Source organism: Aplidium turbinatum, chromosome 9 (assembly GCF_918807975.1).
Source record: "Aplidium turbinatum chromosome 9, kaAplTurb1.1, whole genome shotgun sequence".
Taxonomy (NCBI): Eukaryota; Metazoa; Chordata; class Ascidiacea; order Aplousobranchia; family Polyclinidae; genus Aplidium; species Aplidium turbinatum.
In genome coordinates, this window is record NC_137480.1 from 26,770,176 (window position 1) to 26,790,675 (window position 20,500).

Consider the following 20,500-nt stretch of genomic DNA (forward strand, 5'->3'; position numbering starts at 1 on the left):
TGCTTGGTAGCTCATCAGGTTAACGCCCTGGTATTTGAAAGAGCAGTTCCATCGACTTTGGTTCAAATCTTGAGGTGTTGTAGCAAACGATTGCGCTTGGGGTTGAACATTTCGTGAAATGGCTCAGTAGTGCAAAGCGTGTGTGAGCATGTGAACTATAATCCTAATCAAGAAGTCACTTCCTGTCTTGTTTCTAAACTCGGCTTCGAAGCTAGACCATGACATGAGATTGGAGGCCCAGAATGGCTTTGAGCCACTGTCTTTTCTCGACCAGTCTTAGAGAGGGGAAGAGTTGCAAAAACAGTTTGCCCCAATAGGGATCAGTCAATCTCTGACCGTCCTGCGTCAGTGGCTTGAAACATTCCGCAAAACTGCTAGGAATAACCCGAGTACAAAGACACAGTCAATCAGAACGGTGACGTCAGCACGTTTAATGGTTGGCCGACCACCGCTCGCATCGTTCTCCATGATCCTGTGCAAAATTGATTGCATGATGAAACACACACGATTGAGTGAATCGATATGTAATTGTTCGCAACTCATGCGCGCCTTTGAATATCTGCATAAATAAGGTACCCGTAGGCTACATGATTGTGAAGGAATATTTATAGAGCAATGGGAGATAAATCGACGAGTACAAACAAGAAAAAGCAACACAAAAGTGGGCGAGATGCAAGTATTGTCGCCTCCTTGTATGATTCAAATTAGGTGAAGAAAGATCTAAGCGCTCTGAACATCTCGACAACACGCACTGGTCATCGGGGGGGGGGGGGGGGGGGGTAGGTAGAGTCACCGCATTATGTACCATTCTTGATGTGACGATCGAACAATGTGCGTGCTGTATACGTCACACTAGAAAGGCAAGGACAACAACGAACAGTTCTTAGCAAATACACACCAAAGACGTCATATTATGGTCATTTGGTCAAGTAACAATAGAAAACAAACGCGTGATGATGCCATAATAGGTTTATATAATAAGAATATTGAATCCACGAGGCATCAGCGTTCTGACAATACGTGGAGTAGTGATGTCGATTTCATGGACATCCTCTAATTAAAGAAGCAGTTTGAGAAGTTGCACCACTTAGGAGGAGCCATTCGCATGATATGGTTAGAAAATTACCGGCGATAAAAGGGCGGGCAAAGACACTTCGCCGTAAGCGGAATATTTCAAACCATTGTTCTAACCTCGAGCCGGATATCGGTGGAAGTTTAAAGGTAATCGGACGTTTTATTTAATAACAAAACTCTCACTCAGGGCCACTTAAAAGATCCCACCATTGGAGGGAGTGTGCAAACGTGCAGAGGTCTGGAACCACTGATGCAAAACAAAATCCATAGTGTCCATCAATCATTGTTCTTGGTGCTCTTTGCGTCCGGACACGGAGGATGTTACGAAGCCCACATCTGCAGTTCCGCCAGCTCATCATCTTCTTGTTGTTTCGCTGCAGGGAACAATGAATGATAAGACATGAAGTTAATCTCCATCAAACAGCGCGACTCAAGATCTCATGGTGCGACAAGAATTATCAGTAAGACAATAATTGAAATAAAAATGAGCTGATTCTTAGAAACCGGGTTCAATAATTGTCCCACAATTTCCTCCCTCATGGTGATCGCATGATGACGCTTGTTGCATCATCAATTGGGTTCAACTGTAGGTCAAAGGGGCAGGTGAAGGTCTGACGGCAATCTACATTTCAAAAGCCACCGCAACAACATTTTATCCGGTAAAATTTTGAGTCTAGGAAGTCTTGCAATGCGCTTGTCTATTGTCTAAGATGATTATCATCTCAGGCTTGTTCAAAACCTTATAAGCGCTGTGTAATACAATTCTGATGGAGGGTTTATATAAAGTGCCATATTGCCTAAAATGTCGCTGAAAGACAAAGCATACGTTGTGATGAGAACTGATCGGTGTATTCACCACATCAGGGATCGCGTCTCATCAACGCATGGCTCTGTAATCTCTCTTCATTCCGCCGGGGAGAGCCGTTTGCAGCATGTCAGATGTTTAGGAAAGCGTATCCACCATGCAAAAACTAACTCACCTTTTGAGGGTTTGGCTGCAGGAAGAGCAGTAGTCGGTACATCGGGAAGTTGATCCACGGTCGGTATGGTAAGGATGCTTTCATCCAGATCCTCCTGCTCTAACTCCTCCAGCTCCGCCATCAGGTCATCCTGAAAACAAAAATATTCGTACATGAAGAAAAGAAACGCATCCGTCTTGAAGGTTCAAGCAACAAGGTCACTGCAATGGGGCTCAAGGACGTTGAAAAAAATAATTTGCACCCGGTACGGTACCAAGGAGACTCGGGCCTCAAATTCAGACACTTTCTAAAAAACGAACCATGTATTATTGTATAACGACTACAAATTGATTTCGTTACATTCCCGGACCCCTTGGAATGGTTACGGGTTCTAGAACCATTCCAGGCCCGGATCCAAAAATACCATCGGAACCTCGTTACTGGTGGGCCGTGACGTCCCAAGGCACAACATTATTTAAAAAAAAGTTGTGTTTACCATGACCGGTAAACAATGAAAGTGGACAAGTTACAACTGTACAAGTTGCTAGTGGAGGGACGAGGGTTGGAAAACAATTTTTCTGCATCGTAACAAAGAAGTCGGGTTTCCTCCACAACAGCGATTCTCAACAAGAGGCCCGTAAAAATTTACAAACTTGCAACATGATTGACAGATGACGTCATTTCAAAATCGCTTGTGTTTTATTTGTAGTGATTCTCAAACTGTGCATCACGATGTCCTGATGCATCTAACCAACTAAAAAATAAAATTATGTAAAAGAGATAAACCTTTTTATTGTGATAAATATAAATGTGCAACTGGATTCAAGACAGCAAATTGTTGATCAATGCTTAATTTAGAGATACAAACACAGTGTTGCCATGACTGATGACAAAAATGAAAAACTCTTTGAAAGGCATAAAGTCTATTAAGGTTCGATAAAATTTATAGAAAAACATTAAACCAGAATATAGATTACTGATTTTTGATTCTGTGTGCCAACATAATTATAACTCATATAACATAATTTCGTCAATGTCATTAATCGTCATAAGTGCGTCTCGAGTCTAGAAAATTCTTCCAAGTTCCAAGCATGTCAACTCGATACTTATGCAGTATTTGTTTCTGTTAAGAGACGCGATATACAATAAATTTTGTTGCCCTTGGGATCCGCCAAGACAAAAAGGTTGAGAACCACTGCAACGTTGTATGAGGGGGTTCTTTGAACTTTAAGGTTTATCAAAGAAATTATAGAGTTGATTTGCATGGCTTCGGATAAGGTGGTTGATAAGAAAATAGGGGTGTACGACGTGCAAACATTTGTTGGATAGACCCATGAGACAAGAGAAGCATCAACAACAAATACTCGCTGAATTATTTAAGTCAACAAGAAAAAATACAATAATCTGCAACCTCTCAAGATCCTGCCATTTATACAAGATCTTTTTCAGTCTCTTGAAAAGTGATGTCGGGAAAGTTAGTTTTCTTTATTTGTTGACGAACTATGTAAGAGGTTGCTGAGTCCTTTATATTCAATGCTGATTTATTTAAGCCAACTTGTAAATACAATTTTTGTTTCTAACATTTTTATCATAGCAAAGTTTACAAACTGTTACAACACACAAGTTCATCGTTCAAGGCTTAAGCTGGCGGATTTGCCGAATTCAAAACCAATTGACTTATGAGGTAGCATGTAATTTTAGACGATCGTTGAGTTGGAATTGCTTTATTAAACTCCAATCTAGACTATTGCGATTTGTTGTTATGTGAGCAAAGATAGGGATCAACAGGATGCATTGCTAACCCAGGGTACATCACCCATCAGCATTCAGCAAGGTACCTCATCTATATCCTCATTGTTGCCAATGCCAGTAGCCAATGCGTTGGTAATCTCATCAGAAACTTCCTGTTGTTCTGTGATTTCGTCCATGAGGTCGGCAACATCGTCCGGTGACCTGAAAGATCAAGTTGATGAACAAAGTTACTTCAATGCAGCTCGATCGTATTTACTGCTCACGACCATACTTCACAATTCAGGTTTTTATTTCATTCTGGTGTTGAAAATTTTGCTGTTTGTTTATTTTGTAATTTTGCTGCAGCACATCTCAAGTCAAAATGAGTAGGACAGAGTGATCCCGATGGCCTGAACTTGGAATCAAGTTGGTCATGTACCGACTAGATCAACCATGCAATTTACTCAATCACTGTCATGGAAACCTTTGACGCTTAACGTCGTACACAACCTTGCTTTAAATGTTACACGAGTGCGATGATAAAGTGCTGATGACGCTGGTGCTGCCTGGTGAAGCTGCAACGTGAAACCAGAAAATCTGACTTTGACAAGGATATCTCAATTCGGAGACAGAATTTTTTTTGGAGATGTTTAATATCCTACTGCGGCGTCTGTTTATTCAAAGAAATTAGCTTATAATAGAGGTAAAGCTCAGCAAAACAGTCTCAGCAGAAAAAAAGTTGTCAAACCGTGTTTGGTGGTTGCGTTCCCTCCCCTCAACGTTACTAGCATGATCGATCACTGTAGCCGAGTTAGCAATATATCAGCTAATTTACATCTACCTCACTGAAACCGTAACCGTTTCGTTTGCATGGGTATGGGAAGGTAAACACAAAAACGCCTACTTATATGATCCCTACAAATTCTCTAAATAAACAGAAGCCGTCGAGCTGGATTTTCAAGAAATCACCAAATTGGTCAAAGGCTGTCTCCGAACCAGATTCTTCGAAAAGAGCCATTCCGCATGAATCAAGAGACACAACAAACTATAGGGCAATTTCAAGTTAAATGTACCCCTGTGATAAATAACAATACTAAGAACAGCGAGTTTTCAATAAAAGGTTTTAATTAGTAGGCCACTGGGCAACTGGAGCTTTCATGTTTATAAGCTTCAACCTCCAAAAATAATATTTTTTTTGGTACCTCTGCTGAGGTATTTTGAAGAAAAAACAAAAACTTTTGTTTAATTAAGTTTTTGAAAAATCCAGAATAGGCTTGCAGCCTTTTTACTGGCGGGCCGAATACAAAACTTTGAACGATAACGCGGTCTCGCATCAATTTTTTATTCGAAGAAAATTAACAATTGGTTTGATGTGAACCACATCAAAGAGTGAGGTGAGCTAATCACAAAGTTTTTATGATTCAATGCTTGCCTTCCTCAATCCGATTCTACTGCCAAGGGTGAAAACAATGAGATATAACTTGTGATGGTCATTATACTAATATACTATATTATACAGTAGGCTATACACTTTTAGTATTATGTTGGGCACCACCCGGGCCGCGCAGAACAATGTTGCACAGAACAATTTAAGTCACGCAGAACAGTGTTGCAAATCAACATACCGTACTTTTAATCTGATTAGTATATTTAGCAAAGCTACTGTTCTTTCAAAGATTTGCAGTGCTAAATTAGTTAGGGACTGTTTCTTGAATTGTTTTTGAGAGTTCAGAGTAGATCCAACGGCAATGTCCCATTAGTTAATCCGCGGAAAAAACAATTTTGTATTGTCTGTGCAGTGACGTCCTGCCATGCGGCGCACATAAAATTTATAGCGTCTAGAACACTACTTGCACGTGCTACGTTGGTGGCTGTAGCGTTTTCATCAGCATCGATGGTGACCAGAAGTTTTTGCAACATACTCCATCGATAATGATGTTTGAAATTCTTGATGATACCTTGGTCTAAAGGCTGGACAGAAGAAGTTGTGTTAGCTGGAAGAAACACAACTTCCACTTGCTTAAGGTGAGTTTTGTCGATGTTGTGTGCAGAACAATTATCCAGCAGCAAACAAACTTTTCTTCTTTCTTTTTCCATCTTTTTTTCGAATTCGTTTATTTATTCTTGAAAAATAGTTGCCGTCATCCATGCATTCTTGTTAGCCTTGTAGCTTACTGGCAATACACTCATGCCCCTAAAGCATCAGGGTTTTGCCGATTTTCCGATCACCAACGGCTTTCTTTTATCAGAACCATCCAGATTCGCCGTCAGTAGGACAGTTAAACGCTGCTTTGATTTTTTAGTTCCAAATGGCTTTTCTGTTTTAAAACACATTGTTCCTTCGGGCAACGCTCGGAAGTACAGTCCTGTTTCGTCACAGTTGTAAATATCGCAAGCTGCGTACTTGGAGTGTATGTCAGGCCATACCTTTGACACCCAGTGTTCGGCTGCTACATAGTCGTGATCTTGTTTTTCGCCATGCTGTCTTTTGAAAACAATGCCCTGGCGTTCTCGCCATCGCTGAACCCAACTCATTGATGGGTCAAAAGTGATGCCCATTGACTGGGCCAAGTCTTTTGCTTTTTGTTGAAGCATTGGACCATTGATTGAAAGCCCTCTCGTTTTGGCCTGTTTGAACCAACGCAACAAGACCTCTTCCACATATTTTTGTGAACTGTTTCTGCAACGTTTCCTCGAGGGATTGATGTTGTTACGATGGTTGTTCAAGAGCTTTTTCCTTCCATATCCGTGAAATTTGCGCCTGTGACACATCAAATTTTGCTGCAACAACTCTTTGCGGAGTTATCTTCTCCAACTCTTTGATTACAATTACTTTTTCAGCTAAAGACAGATCTTTTCGTTTTACAGATTTGCTTGACATGTTGACTTCACAAAGCGGATTTGCTAAATGATTTTTCAAAAGTTGTTTAGATTTATCATTACAATGCTAACTGCGTTTTTCCAAAATGTTGTGTTTTAAACATTGACTCAATGTTTGTTTCACACTTTATTGGGAAGTGTGATTATTCCTTTTGTCTGCTCTTTTGTTTTAACGAAGCCCAGCTGTGCTAAAGTTGGTTGTTTGCAGTGCGATGTCTAGCACATCAGATGATGGCCTGGGATTACATACACTTGTCTGTGTTTTGATCGCATGCGTCTCTCTCACCTTTGTTTCATGTCGCCTTTGAACATTGCAGACAATTAAACGAAGCAAAAAAGAGACATTGTATTTTCGCTTATGGGTACAATTATACGATTAAATGAATGAAGTATGCAAACGAGAAGCAAATCCTGATACTTTTATCCGACTTATTCTTTTAAGCGGTATACGCTTAACCGATGTTTTTACTTAACATTAGATTGGATTTGGTTTGGGATTTCAGGTTTTGATTCAAATAAACGATTGATACGTTTAAGCAGTATACTATTAACCGATTTCGTCTGTAGTAACTTTTTGAGCAATCCTAAGTGGCAGTAGAAAAATGATTTATGTTGTAAAAACTTACAGGTTCCCATGAGCTTTCTTCAATGCTTGTGCTCCCGTTTTCATAGTGTCTAGGACTTGTTTGTTAGAGTGAGCATTCTGTAAGGACTCCAACTGAAATTCCACTGTGGACAATGTTCCATCGATGTTTTGAAGTTGTTTCTCATATCGCTTCTTCCTCTTCAAAGCACTTATTGCCACTGCAAGAATAAATATTTTTGCAAGTTCAAACAGCGATAATGAGTGTGTTAAAAATGAAAAGTTAACAACCAATCACAAAGACCAAAGTTGGGCTCAAGAATACTATTCAAGGAATAAACTATTTTATGCAGAATGCATTTCGAACAAACACTTTATAGTAGACGTTATAAGCAAGCGGGACAGTGGCATAAAGAAACTGAGCCAAAAGTTAGTGGAAATTTAATAGCTACAAATCCAACATTACCCCATCTAAGTTGGGATAATTCATTTACCATTTATATACATTGCCAAGAAAGGTTACCATACATTATTTTAACTAAAAATATTTTATATTATAAAAGAGAATGACAGTCTTTTACTTATTCAACAATTCTTCATAAGGTATATTGTTTCTGCCAAGAATGTTTTCAAATGAACCAACTTAAAATTGATATATATACGATACATTTTTACAATCAACTCTAATAAAAAGAAAACTAAAATTATTTTTGAAGCATGATTGAAAAGTGTAAGCTCTTTATATTAGCTAAGTTTCAGTACGGTATATCACAATGCAACTCCACGTACATCGTTTATTTTTTGTTCCATGCTGCTTGGCAACTTTTAATTCATTTTCAATTTTTGTTTCCAAAAATTCAGATTTCTTCTGCAACATTTCCGTAGTTTCTCGCAACTTTTGAATTGCATCTTGTGCCGACGTAGGCTTTGATTTATTAGCTCCAAACAATTTCATAAAGCCAGACATACTATATATATTTTGTGCTTTTATAAAATTAGAATATACTATCTTAAAACCAAATTTAATCTGTGTGCTCCATAGAAGACAAAAGAAGCAATGTGACCATGCAGACTGAAGCAATCAAATAAAATTGTAAAAACATAAACACTGCAGATAAAAAATCTAATTCAAACAACAAGAATGAGAGCTCGAAAAAATTAACGTCACCTAAACCAACAATTCAACTATAATCGCAAATAGTTGATGTTTTTAACTAGCCGAGTATTTTTCATGTCATAGCATGCTGACTTGTTTTTAAATTTTGACCTCAAAACTTGTACACAGTATTTACAGCTTGTCATGCCAGTGTCGAGGCCAGTTAAGAGCATTGTATTTGATGTTTTTTTGGTTATTGTCATCATAGGAAGGTCTAAGGGGGCAGTTGGTGAGGATGTGTTTCATCGTCTGATTGTCTAAACCACAGTCATGCATTGGGTCTGGAGTCATCTTCTATCGAAAAAAATATACTTTTATTTCTCCAGACTCTGCAACGGCCCTATTCAAGCAACACCACTCTCAAGGAAGGGAGCTTGTTGGAGGGTTTTAGAAGGACTTGAAAGCAGAATGCTGTGTGAAATCAAACTTGGATGAACATTGCTCTAATCGTGCAATTGCCCTGTTTGTGTGTTCCAATGAGCTAACTTTGACAAATCTCTTGTGTGACTTAAGTCGGGTGCAACCTAATTCGTACCATGAACAATTCGTACCATCAGTTCGTACCTTGAAAAGATCGAGAGAAAAAATTAAAAGCCGAAATCGCTGATTGCAGTTTCCGCAAACATTTTAAAAGGGTTAGGGTTTCGGAGTATCGGCTAGGTATCGGTATGAGCAAACATACAAACTGAAAAAATCGAGAGAGAAAAAATAGAACATCGCTGATTGCAGTTTCTGTTTTTCCGCAGTTTCCGCAAACATTTTAAAAGGGTTAGGGTTAGTTAGGGTATCGGAATATCAGTTAGGTATCGGTATCCGCAAACAAACAAACTGAAAAGATGTAGAGAAAAAATAGAACATCGCTGATCTCAGTTTTCGTTTTTCCGCAAACATTTTAAAATTTCCGGTAATAATTCTAAGAGTTTACCGAAGTCACTGATCGTAGTTTTTGCAAACATTTTAAAAGGACTAGGATTAGGGTGTTTCCGCAAACAAACAAACTGAAAAGATTGTGAGAAAAAAATAACACAAAGCCGAAGTTGCTAATCGCAGTTTCCCTTTTTCCACAGTTTCCGCAAACATTTTAAAATTTCCGGTAATGATCCTAGGAGTTTGCCGAAGTCTCTGATTGCAGTTTCCGCAAACATTTTAAAAGGGATAGGGTTTAGGGTTAGGATTGATCGGAGTTTCCGCAAATATTTTAAAAGGATTAGGGTTGATCGGAGTTTCTGAAAACATTTTAAAATTTCTGGTAGTGATTCTAAGAGTTTTTGTTTCTTTGCGGAAAATTTTAAAATGTTTGTGGAAACTGCAATCAGCGATTTCGGCTTTTTTTAAATTTTTTTCTCGATCTTTTCAAGGTACGAACTGACGGTACGAACTGACGGTATAGAGAGGATGGTGTTGGTCAGATATCTGTTTTATGCTATCTTAAGCAATACCCAGAAACATTTAGAAATTCACACAAAAAATGATTACTCCATCTCTTTTATTTTCAAAGCACATAAGAAAGCAATTTTTACAAGCAGAGTAGGCCTACAGTAGTTCATAAAGATAACTGCTTACTGACAAACGTCTTGTCTAATGTCTAGTTAATGTTAGCTTTACAACTTATGTCAAAGCTTGCACTAGCAGAATATGTGACCAGAGAATATTCAAGGTACCGGTATATCAACGTTGTTATGCATAATTTGATGGCGAATGCGCCTCTATGAAATATTGCTTATTAATTTCACAAATTTAAAGACCATTGATAATACCACTACCGTGTGCTAAATGAAAGTGTGGCGGGGATCTAATCCAGTGAAAATTTGCTCCACCGATTTTAGTGCTATAGTAATAATATGATTATTATGGTAGTGTAGTATTCACTGGAAAATCGTTAAAACTGATTCTTTTTTAAAGTTTCGGCACTTTGAAGTATGAAATTTTTGACATCTAGAATTCTTAATTGTATAATAATCAAAAACTTTCATTTCTTAACAATTCTTTTGGTAGCCTATCTACACTACAGTAGGCTACATCTTGCAAATTCTCTTATACTTTCATTATACCCACATTTTGATCAGATTCTTTTTCATGATGTATGAAGCAAGATTTCCTCAAATAAAGACATTTTCAGTCAACCACTCACTCAACCAGAAGACCTTATTAAGCTGAACAGCTGAGTGTGAATCACAGTGACTGGGGATAAACAAACCACAACGTCACTCCCTGCCCTCCTACGCTTATTTTCTTTCGTTTGCTTTTAGTTTTTTATGAAGCTAAATCAAATCTACTGTGGGATGCTCAACATTTTTTCTCTTCTAAATTAACACGTAGACGTAGGTAATCAATGCATTTAGTACTGAAAATTTTCTGCATGTTTCAAAATTGTGTTTATATTTTTATCGAAACAATGTGAAAATATCCACCGTTTTTCTTTTTCTGTCATTCATCCAGATGGTGATTCCCCAGCTGATGTCACATGCTGATTGCTGAAAGGAACTTAAGTTACATGAAATCATATGACACCCATGACTATTCTTTGCTGTTCTATTTTTAACCATACTGTCCTAGACAACAAGATTTGTCATTTTTACATTGACTCAACGTATGCAGAAGTTGAATCAATGTAAAAATAACGGACTTTGTTGTGGAGGTATATTTGCGATTTTTCAACAATTTGACGAAAAAAATCGCCGAGAAATCAAAGAAAATAGAAGGACAAGCGGTGATAACTACAACGAAGTCTGCTCTCAAAGTTTAGTGGTTAAGCGCGCGGCTCTGTACACGAAGAAGCATCAAGATCAAACGACGCTGCTTTGACTCTCGAGATGTACGCTTGAGCGTGTCAGGAATGCTCTCCATTCAGCAGCGTTTAGTGGATGGAGTAATTTACAGACAACTATCGAAAACTTTACTTAACCAATCTCGGGACCCAGTTTTGCGTCAGTGGTTCACAGCTTCTACATTCTACAAGTATGTGAAACTGCCAAGATTAACCCATTATCCATCAGAGGCTTTGTCAGTCCGAGGATGAAGATTCAAAATCAACTAACCTTTAAGAATGTCCAGTTGAAAAAACAACCGTACAAGAACAAAGTATTTTTGTGAGACAAAAATTTGCCAAAATACACACGATTTTATTGATCAATCAATCATCTGTTTTATAACAATGCTGCCAAATATACAGTACTTAGTCTTTTGTTTTATACGTCAAGACAGCCGTTTACTCAACTTAAGAACACACAGTAGGCTATAGCCTATAAACTGTAGACAAACACCATTTCTTGGACAACAGAAATTCTGCACTTCATGCTGTCAGCCAATTCCACAAGCCGTTTGTTATTCCCAATGCGCCCATTTAAATTGTGCCATCAGTAAGCTGCGGCATTCTTATTCAAAATTAATCTGGTTCAAGCTACTCACTCAGCCAGTGCCAAAGCTTAATTAATAAAGCTGTCACTTTGCATTCAGGGTTGGCGGGGTTCTCGTAAACGGAGCAGATCAAAGGCATGGCGTTTGTTTGACTTTTGTTATGACCTACGATTGATCCGTTGCTGTTACACTTGAAACAGTTAACAAGCACCTGCACTTATTCTTGTTCGGTAAATCGAGATCGAAATCTTTGTCGTTCATCAGCCAACCTCCGTCATCCAATTCAAAATTTAACAAAACGAAGCAGGGACGTAGCCACGGGGAGGAGCAATCACTCTCCAAAAAAATCATATTTTAATATTATTGCAACATTTTAAAACCATTAGAATTCCTGGATGGCGTTTGCCCCGCCAACAATTTTCTTTGTAGCTTCGTCACTGCCTAACAGGAAGACATCTGGTGAAACAATAAGAACTCTCTTGAAAATTTCCTGCGTCCGTCATGACACTTTATTGAAGATTGCGATAATTTTATTGACATTTCAAGGCGATCGTCACTTTTGAAACTCGAAAATACTTGAACCACAATAACCTCTATTGAAAATCTTGGCGACCTCAGTGAGAAATAAACATCGGGAACAAATCATCCTTTCTTGTTTGTTATTGGCATTTGGCAGAATACGCACGTCCCGTGTGTGACGAGTGGATTTCAACTGAATGAAACTAATCACATGGCTCGCTAAGAAGTTGCTGGCATCTATGCGACGATTCCGCTGTAGCAAACAAACAAGCGACAACTCGCGGCAAAATAGTCTTCGAGTCGGTCATAATGCCCACACACTGTTCACCATCTAGCGGAATGTAAGCGAGTTCACCATGGCAACCATCACAATGGTGGGGAGCTGATGGTCGCCATAGATTCACTTCCGGGTTCGACCGATTAATGAGAGCGCAATGGCTGAGACGAGCGCCTTAATACACCACCGTGCGGACGCGGCGAGTCTTCTCTCTTTTCTTATTTCGTCGTTTTTTCTCACCCAAAGTTTGTTTTACCTCTTTGCTATTGGTGAAGGTCCGGATGGTCTGAGGCCGGAAAAATTCCTTCTCCACGTCATGGACCTCAACTTTGTCCTTTTTGTTGACACGCTCAATTCTGGCTGCTAGAGGGCGCAAGTCTTCCGATATCGCCATCGAGCCGGCCATCGTGGCAAGAACGATCTCCACTTTGGATAAACTCCAACTCTTGTACTCAGATTCATTAAAACCAGGTGGGGGAACACTGTAGAGTAACTTTCCGTTGACGTAATCTTTCAAAATTATTCGAGCGGAACGAGAATTGTCCGGCTGTCCATGTGACGTCATGAAGCCACGGGAAAGAGCATGCGCGCTGAGTATCTCGACAGAAGTGGGGGGTCGATTCGGGTCCTCCCCTTCTTTAGGTCGAGGGATATTTATTCCATAAGTCCCTTCAATAACAGCCCGGGGGACGCGGGTGGACAGGAGGTTGACTGGCCCAACATGGTCGCGCATCTGGTCGATAGGGAGAATCCCACTGAGAACCATTTCAGATTTACTCGAAACGAAACTTGGGAACACCAGGCCAGGACAATCGCAGAGACAAAGCTCGCTGTCGACGTGGAGGGTCTGGAAGTGCTTAGTGCGCCCCGGTGTAGCGGAAACAGCGACCTTCTTTATCCCCAGGAGGGTGTTGACGGATGAACTCTTACCCACGTTCGGGTAGCCAACCATGCCAATCACTTTCGAATCTTTATCGACCAAACCTTTCAAATAATCAATCAACTGGAGTCTACTCAATAACAAATCATTGTCAGAATCGTCATCCTCGTCCTTGCTTTCGTCATCATTGTCGCTGACGTGGTCGTCGACGTCATGGGTGACGCGTTTTTTCTTGTTTTCCAACTCAAGTTTTTCGTTCTCGAGCACAGCAGACCAGAAGACGGCGGTGACGTCATGGTCATCAAAGTATTTCTTCCAGGATTGTCTCTGCTTGGCCGAGAGAAGATCGGCCTTGTTGACCAGGATCATGTTCTGCTTGGAGGCGCTCACTTGCTTCACGTATGTCTCCAAGTCTTCGCATCTACAAACGAATACATGGTCACCAGGTGACGTTACAAAAGGAGGATCGCATGAGCAATACGATTGCACAAACGGCGCAAAAGTTGTTTGTTAGATGACAATTACTGAGACGATTATGTTCTGATTTATGTTTATGAAAATAACATTGTTCATAGTTTCGAGAGCTTCTGAATCTTTAATCACACAACGACGTTTCGACTTGAAGTAAAACAATTTCTTTCCAACTTACATAATAAGGTTATTCAAAACGCGAGTTTGCCTGAAGATTGTGCCTCACCTGAACAACAATGGAGTTCGCGCATCAACGATCTGTACGATGACGTCACTTCGTTCGATGACGCGCCACAGCTGTCTCCAGAAGTCGAGGTTCTTTTCATACGGAGTCAGAAGAAGGTTTTTATTCTCTTGCACCTGGTTCGATAATTATGGATGAAGGTTAATGAACAGTTAAGAATACAACGAAATGCTACAAATAGCTAGAAAAAGTAAGAATAAAACAGTAAAAGCTAACGCAGCTTTTACACGGAAAAATAAGTAATGACGTCACAGACAGGTCTCTAAGTTGACCGTAAACTTCATCACGGGATCATAATGCGTTGAATACGAAGTGAAGCTTTTAGAAAAATCTACTTCAGTGCCTACAGTTCAGTAAACCTCACATAGCATTGTGCTTAATGTTCAAATGAGCAATACGTTGCTTCAACCAAACGGATAGGTGTTGCCAGATCAAGGAAACGTCATCTAAATATGTTTGCATCGTGGCCTACTACTATTTTCGTAGGCCACGGTTTACATATATTTGGAACAATCTATATGCTTCTTTTCATTGCATGAAGATTGTAAACATCAAACTGTTGGCAATCGTTTGTTAAGAATCTGGACGGTCACATAGTAAGGTTTAAAACATAAAAAATCTCAGCCTTTAATAATGTACGGTAATGAACCAGATGAATTACAAGTAGTAGAATGCAGAAACGGTTTTGGCGAATTTAGGAACATGATTTCATATAGGTTCAAAAGATAATTTAATATCGAATTTTCATGTACCGTTGCCAGTTGCCTTCGCCATGCTAAAAAGGCATTCCGCTCTTTCAAATCCAGTTCTTCTTTGGTCATTGATTCATTCCACTCAGGTCGTCGTGGAATGCCGAGAAGATGTTGGAATTCCTCATATGCTTTCTCTTGTTCTTTCTTTTCAGCAGCACTTAGAACACCTTCAAAGAAAACGTGGTTCATTAAATTCAAACAAAAACTTTCTCATTATCAGCTATTTTATAGATATTACCGAAGATATATGATATTACCCACCAGTGTACCTACTGCACTGATTAGGCTGTAAAGTTGAAACGGTGTGCCACTGTCTACACTTACAAATGTTAAAATAAATGTTAATATTCTGAAAGAAATTATCACCTTTGCAAAACTTAAATGTTATATGAAATAGAAATACTGACCATGTTTATCAGAATCCACAAAGCGAATATTCATTTTTTGAGCAGAAAATTCAGTTCCAGCCATTTCTGCAGTTGCTAGAAAGTCATCCAATGAAGTCAACTCAGTTACCGACTTTAAGTTCAAGTCTTCATGTTCAGCAGATAGTTCCGACGCGTGCATATGTGAGATCACTTTCTTTCTCCCAAACCGATCTTTGATCAACATTCTTCCCAAACCAGGAGCTTGGTTGGATTTTCGTGGCATGACCAAAATCAATCTTTAAACCTTTTACACTTTGCAACGTTATGTTACAATGCAAAACTCCAACCACTACTATGACTTGGATAAGATTTGCAAAATACTATAATTTGGAAAAGATAGGTAAAAATTTGAATACAAATATACACAGCACAATAACGTGCTTTCGTAGATTTCTGCACGTTACAGCTATTGTCAACATTCCTCACTAAATAAGCAGTTTTCATTTTTGTTGTCTATTTCCTGGTTGTTTGAAGCATTTTTCTGAATGGCCTGCAACACTGTGCATCTATGTATAGTCTGATGTTGATATGTACTTTTTAGTTACGGAAGTACTGCCTGCAGCTTTAATAAACGAATAGTAAAACGTAATTATGATCAGTTAAGTAGACCAATTCTTCTACATAGCAGTGTTGCCAGATTAGAAAGTCTATCCTAATTCAAGAAAATTTTGAAGTTGTTGAAGACAGAATTTTGTTATTTGGGACATTCTGAATTCCTGGGCAAAGGGAAAACCGAAACATGGCATCGGAAAACCTGAGCGTTTAAAAGCTTTCTTTACATTACTTTTTGTTTGAAAAGCACTCGAAATTTCAAGCATTTGGCAGCTGGTTCTTTGAGGGTTGAATTGATGTAAAGTTTTGAAAAATACATATTCTAATATTTTGAAACGAAACAAAAGTCTGGTCTTGAAAGTTTATAAAAATTTCATTTTGCTTTATTATCCAAAATAAATTGATTTTATAAATACCGACTTACTTCTAGCCACCATGAAGTTGTTAAGTAATGATTAAAAACAATCTTCCATGTCTCTGCTTTTTTAATTATTGCCTAAACAGAAGTAGGTTACGCTTTACCCACACAGTGTTTAATTTTGGTTAAGAATTCACACTGAAACATCCAAAATATAAAGTTGCGACAATTTATACTCTCGCGATATTAAAAACTGACAATATTAATTGATTTTTTGTCACGTTTTGTTGCTTCTATCTTTTTGTATACATTATATACATACCCAATCAGGATGGTAAGAAAAAATAAAACAATTTGAATGTCTGCAATTTTTCTTGCTGACATATTTTTTAGTAGCTATGTACAAAATCAGAATAAGCTGCTGGGTTTACAAACTTCCAATGACTAAATATGCTAATCTCATTTGGAGTATTATCATGCAATTATAAATTTGCATGACTTCAAAATAGCAGCATATGTGAAATGACTGGTAGGCCTAGTGGTCGTTAAAAGCAAAGCTTCAACTTTTTCATGCATTTGTCGCCTTACTGCTGCTACCTTATAAATGCAACGGAGAAGAATCAAAAGCTTCAACATAAGCAAAAGGAGCTTCAACATAAGCAAAAGGAGGAATATATAAACGAGGTTGAAAACCACTGCTAGAAAAACAAAGTTTAGATAACAGTTAGGCAATATGTTTCTCGGCAGCCGATTTGTAGGCTCAAGAATTGACAGCGACGGACATGTGTTTCGCCCATGAGGCTGGGCTCATCAATATCGCACCGTACTCTAGCCACAAATTTATTCGACCACCGCTTTACCAGTCAGTTTAACTCTTATCTTTGTGGAAAGAAAAGAGCCAACAAAACCAGCAGGCGCCAGGGCAGAGGACATTGTGAAGAAAGGGGCGTTTTTCCCGGCTATCAGCACAAGGCTGAGCACTCACTAGTACAGGCAATATGATTAACTTATAGCACTAGATATCCACCTTTGATAGATTATTATCTGAGTTGCCTCATTAAATGCTGGGTCCTACTTTAATCAGACTCGCAAAAATATCTTTTCTTAGCAACGTAGATATCCTTCTGATGACGACATCTTTTTTTTCATTGAACAGTGTGAACAGTGAACACCTTATAGTGAAATCCAAAAGTAAATTTCAACAACAAATGACTAAGTTCTCTTCTGCTTGTGAAAACTTTGGACAAACAATCAGCATTAAAAAACAAGAGGCAATGTATCAACTAGCCCCAGAAAAATTGTGTGATGAATCATTGCATCACTGTAAATACAGACGAAATCGGTTAATAGTATACTGCTTAAACGTATCAATCGTTTATTTGAATCAAAACCTGAAATCCCAAACCAAATCCAATCTAATGTTAAGTAAAAACATCGGTTAAGCGTATACCGCTTAAAAGAATAAGTCAGATAAAAGCATCAGGATTTGCTTCTAGTTTGCCTACTTCATTCATTTAATCGTATAATTGTACCCGTTAGCGAAAAGAGAATGTCTCTTTTTTGCTTCGCATAATTGTCTGCAATGTTCAAAGGCGAAATGAAGCAAAGGTTAGACAGACGCAAGCGATCAAAACAAAGACAAGTGTCTGTAATCCCAGGCCATGATCTTATGTGCTAGACATCGCACTACAAAGAACCAATTTTCGCACAGCTGGGCTTCATTAAAACAGAAGAGCACACAAAAGGAATAATCACACTTCCCAATAAAGAAGTTTAAATGCTTTTGATGTCATCGGTCGGCGACTGGCCTTGCAAGGAAAAGACACGGACAAATTATTTCGGCTTGAGAGGGAAGTGTTGAAAAGAATGTCTAAAAGTTTAAACCAGAAAACTGTGGAGAATTTTTTTTTAAATTGCTGAAAAAAAGTAGCCTATTGTTGTGAAATGCAGTGCGTAATTTCATTTGTGCAGTATTGTTCAGTTGAAGAATATTGCAAATTAATTATTTTACCAGACATGGCAAAACACTTGAAAAAAAAACCTTTGCGATTTCAAAAGAAACAATGAGTGTGAGCTGTGTTTTTCCACCATACCACTATTTTCGTAGGCCCTTTTCCATACTCAAAACTACACAGCTGGTACAGAGCTAAAAATAGCCCGCTTGAATCAATTTCTTCAACGTCAAAGTTCGCGTTGTGACGTCACAGAGATCGGTGATATGAAAGATTGCCGATTTGCAGTCCGATTGCTGCAGTTTGCAGAAAAATGCTTTGATGGTTCTCCCAGTCAGCAAAGCTGATCTTTTTTACATTGTTTCAACGTCTGCAGACAATAAATCAATGTAAAAAAGACCAGTTTTGCTGGCTGGGACATACAGTGTAGTGGTATGTTAACACAGAACTAGGAAATTCTTTAAAGTTTAACCAGAATTGTAAACAGTTGTAGGAAGTATCAGTGGTAATGTGCGTTGCAGCCTAGTCAGCACAGACATCTTCTCAACATTACGCCCATTCACAATAAACCTTTTTTTAGTAAATTGGTTAAACGAATCAATCGTATAATCGTATCAAAATGTCTGGCAAATAGGTGATTCGATTAACCGATTTCGTCTGTAATCAGAAACTTTATGCCTGTCAAAGCTTCAAGTATCTCGGGAGTATTCTTTCAAACACAGCCACAATTGACTTGGAAATCAACAACAGAATCATAAAATCATCTATCCATCCTATCAATTGGTAAATTGAAGATTACCGGTAACGTATCCATGGGACAAGCAAGTTATTAGACTGTCCACAAAGCTAAAGATATATACAGCTATTATTTTGACCACTCTTCTTCATACATGTGTGACCTTGACTCTTTACAGGAGACACGAAAGGCAGGTGAACCACTTCCACCTTTCCTGCCTCCGAAAACTTTTCAAGATTTGATGGCAGGACAAAGTTCCAGAGACCTAAATTCTCAGTAGAGCAAACATACACAGTACTCTCAGCATCATAAAGGCACAAATTGGATGGGCAGGTCATGTCCACTGGATGCCAAACCATTGCATTCCAAATCAACTGAAATATGGAAAACTTACAAGCGGCAGACGCCATGTGGGTGGAAAAAAAAAACAGTTCAGATATTGTACAAAAAGAATTTTCTTATTTCCTCTACAAAAGAATTTTCTATTGATGTTGATTCTTGGGAAGACTTACCGGTATCCACAGTACAACCAACATGGGGCAGTCTTATTTCTGAAGGCGCAATTAGCCAAGAAAAAACATAGGGTATGTTATCTGTTGTCAAAAAAACAGCGTAAGATTCAAGCCTTGAACAAGAACAGTAGAAACCATCTTCCTCGTGTTTACTCTGCAGCAGAAGCTTCACATCATAGATAGCCTCATTAGCCATCTGGGCACCCATGCACACTAACCACATACGGTAGGGCTACTAAAGTTTTGTTCAGTCTTGTTGGCCATCTTTAGACGAAGGGCAAACATTATCATTGAACTCCTTGTAGTAGGCCTACCGTACCGCCAGGCCACGTACCGTATACCATCAGACTATCATATTTCACACTACAGTTAATTTGATCAACCATGCACCAATGGGAAATAACCTCTTCCTCCTCCTGTGAATGTGGTACCGAGGAACAGACCGCAGATCACATCATCAATGACTGTAGGCTACCACCTTCAAGCCACCTCACGGAGTGGAAGGTCTACGCGTCATCGATGATGAAACCAAAGACTGGCTGCTCTCTAGCAGCCTTCCAATGTAGTCCAGGAACATCGTGAATCTGGGGTGGTAAAAGGATAGACCCTCGGCCCCAGAGGCTAACACGACGACCTATCACACTCTAAAAGCTTTATTATCTTGAATGCCTGCACCAAACAATGAAAGCTTTAAATAAAATAATGTTGATTAGTAAATTACGGCACCGTACTGTCAGAATTCAGAACTCAGAAGTAATAAAAATTGCAACACGAACAGAACCATGACAGAATAATAGCGTTGCCATATGAAAAATTTAAATTTCAAATAATTGTATGTCGAAGAGAAGGTTTTTCATAGCTTGAAGCTGGAGCACTTGCTCTCTTCAGGTCCAGGAGCTTGCCTTCAGAATAATGTTATGGTTTTATTTATTATCGCTCTACAACTGCTAAGGTCTTTTAGCAACAGGACTCATTTTTAACTTTATATCAGGTTTATTATGTCACCAGTCACCACATTATTACCCGACTCATGCTCACTGCATTGTGCAAGACAGAGCACAGTCGGTAGGCTACGTTTT

The 20,500-nt window shown here is 38.8% G+C and overlaps 2 protein-coding genes across 2 annotated transcripts; both read right to left on the reverse strand.

Moving 5' to 3' along the window:
- Window positions 1–434: 434 nt before the first annotated feature.
- Window positions 435–8,253, reverse strand: LOC145776991 (charged multivesicular body protein 4b-like). The gene is made up of 5 exons (XM_082588253.1): window positions 8,017–8,253; window positions 7,271–7,448; window positions 3,872–3,986; window positions 2,055–2,184; window positions 435–1,448 (listed from the first exon to the last, which is right to left on the reverse strand). Exons 1-5 carry the CDS (start codon window positions 8,192–8,194, stop codon window positions 1,396–1,398), a joined length of 654 nt encoding a protein of 217 aa, XP_082444379.1. The 5' UTR covers window positions 8,195–8,253; the 3' UTR covers window positions 435–1,395.
- A 4,005-nt stretch (window positions 8,254–12,258) lies between these two features.
- LOC145777137 (large subunit GTPase 1 homolog) lies at window positions 12,259–15,626 on the reverse strand. The gene is made up of 4 exons (XM_082588434.1): window positions 15,291–15,626; window positions 14,884–15,050; window positions 14,114–14,247; window positions 12,259–13,837 (listed from the first exon to the last, which is right to left on the reverse strand). Exons 1-4 carry the CDS (start codon window positions 15,532–15,534, stop codon window positions 12,712–12,714), a joined length of 1,671 nt encoding a protein of 556 aa, XP_082444560.1. The 5' UTR covers window positions 15,535–15,626; the 3' UTR covers window positions 12,259–12,711.
- Window positions 15,627–20,500: the final 4,874 nt, after the last annotated feature.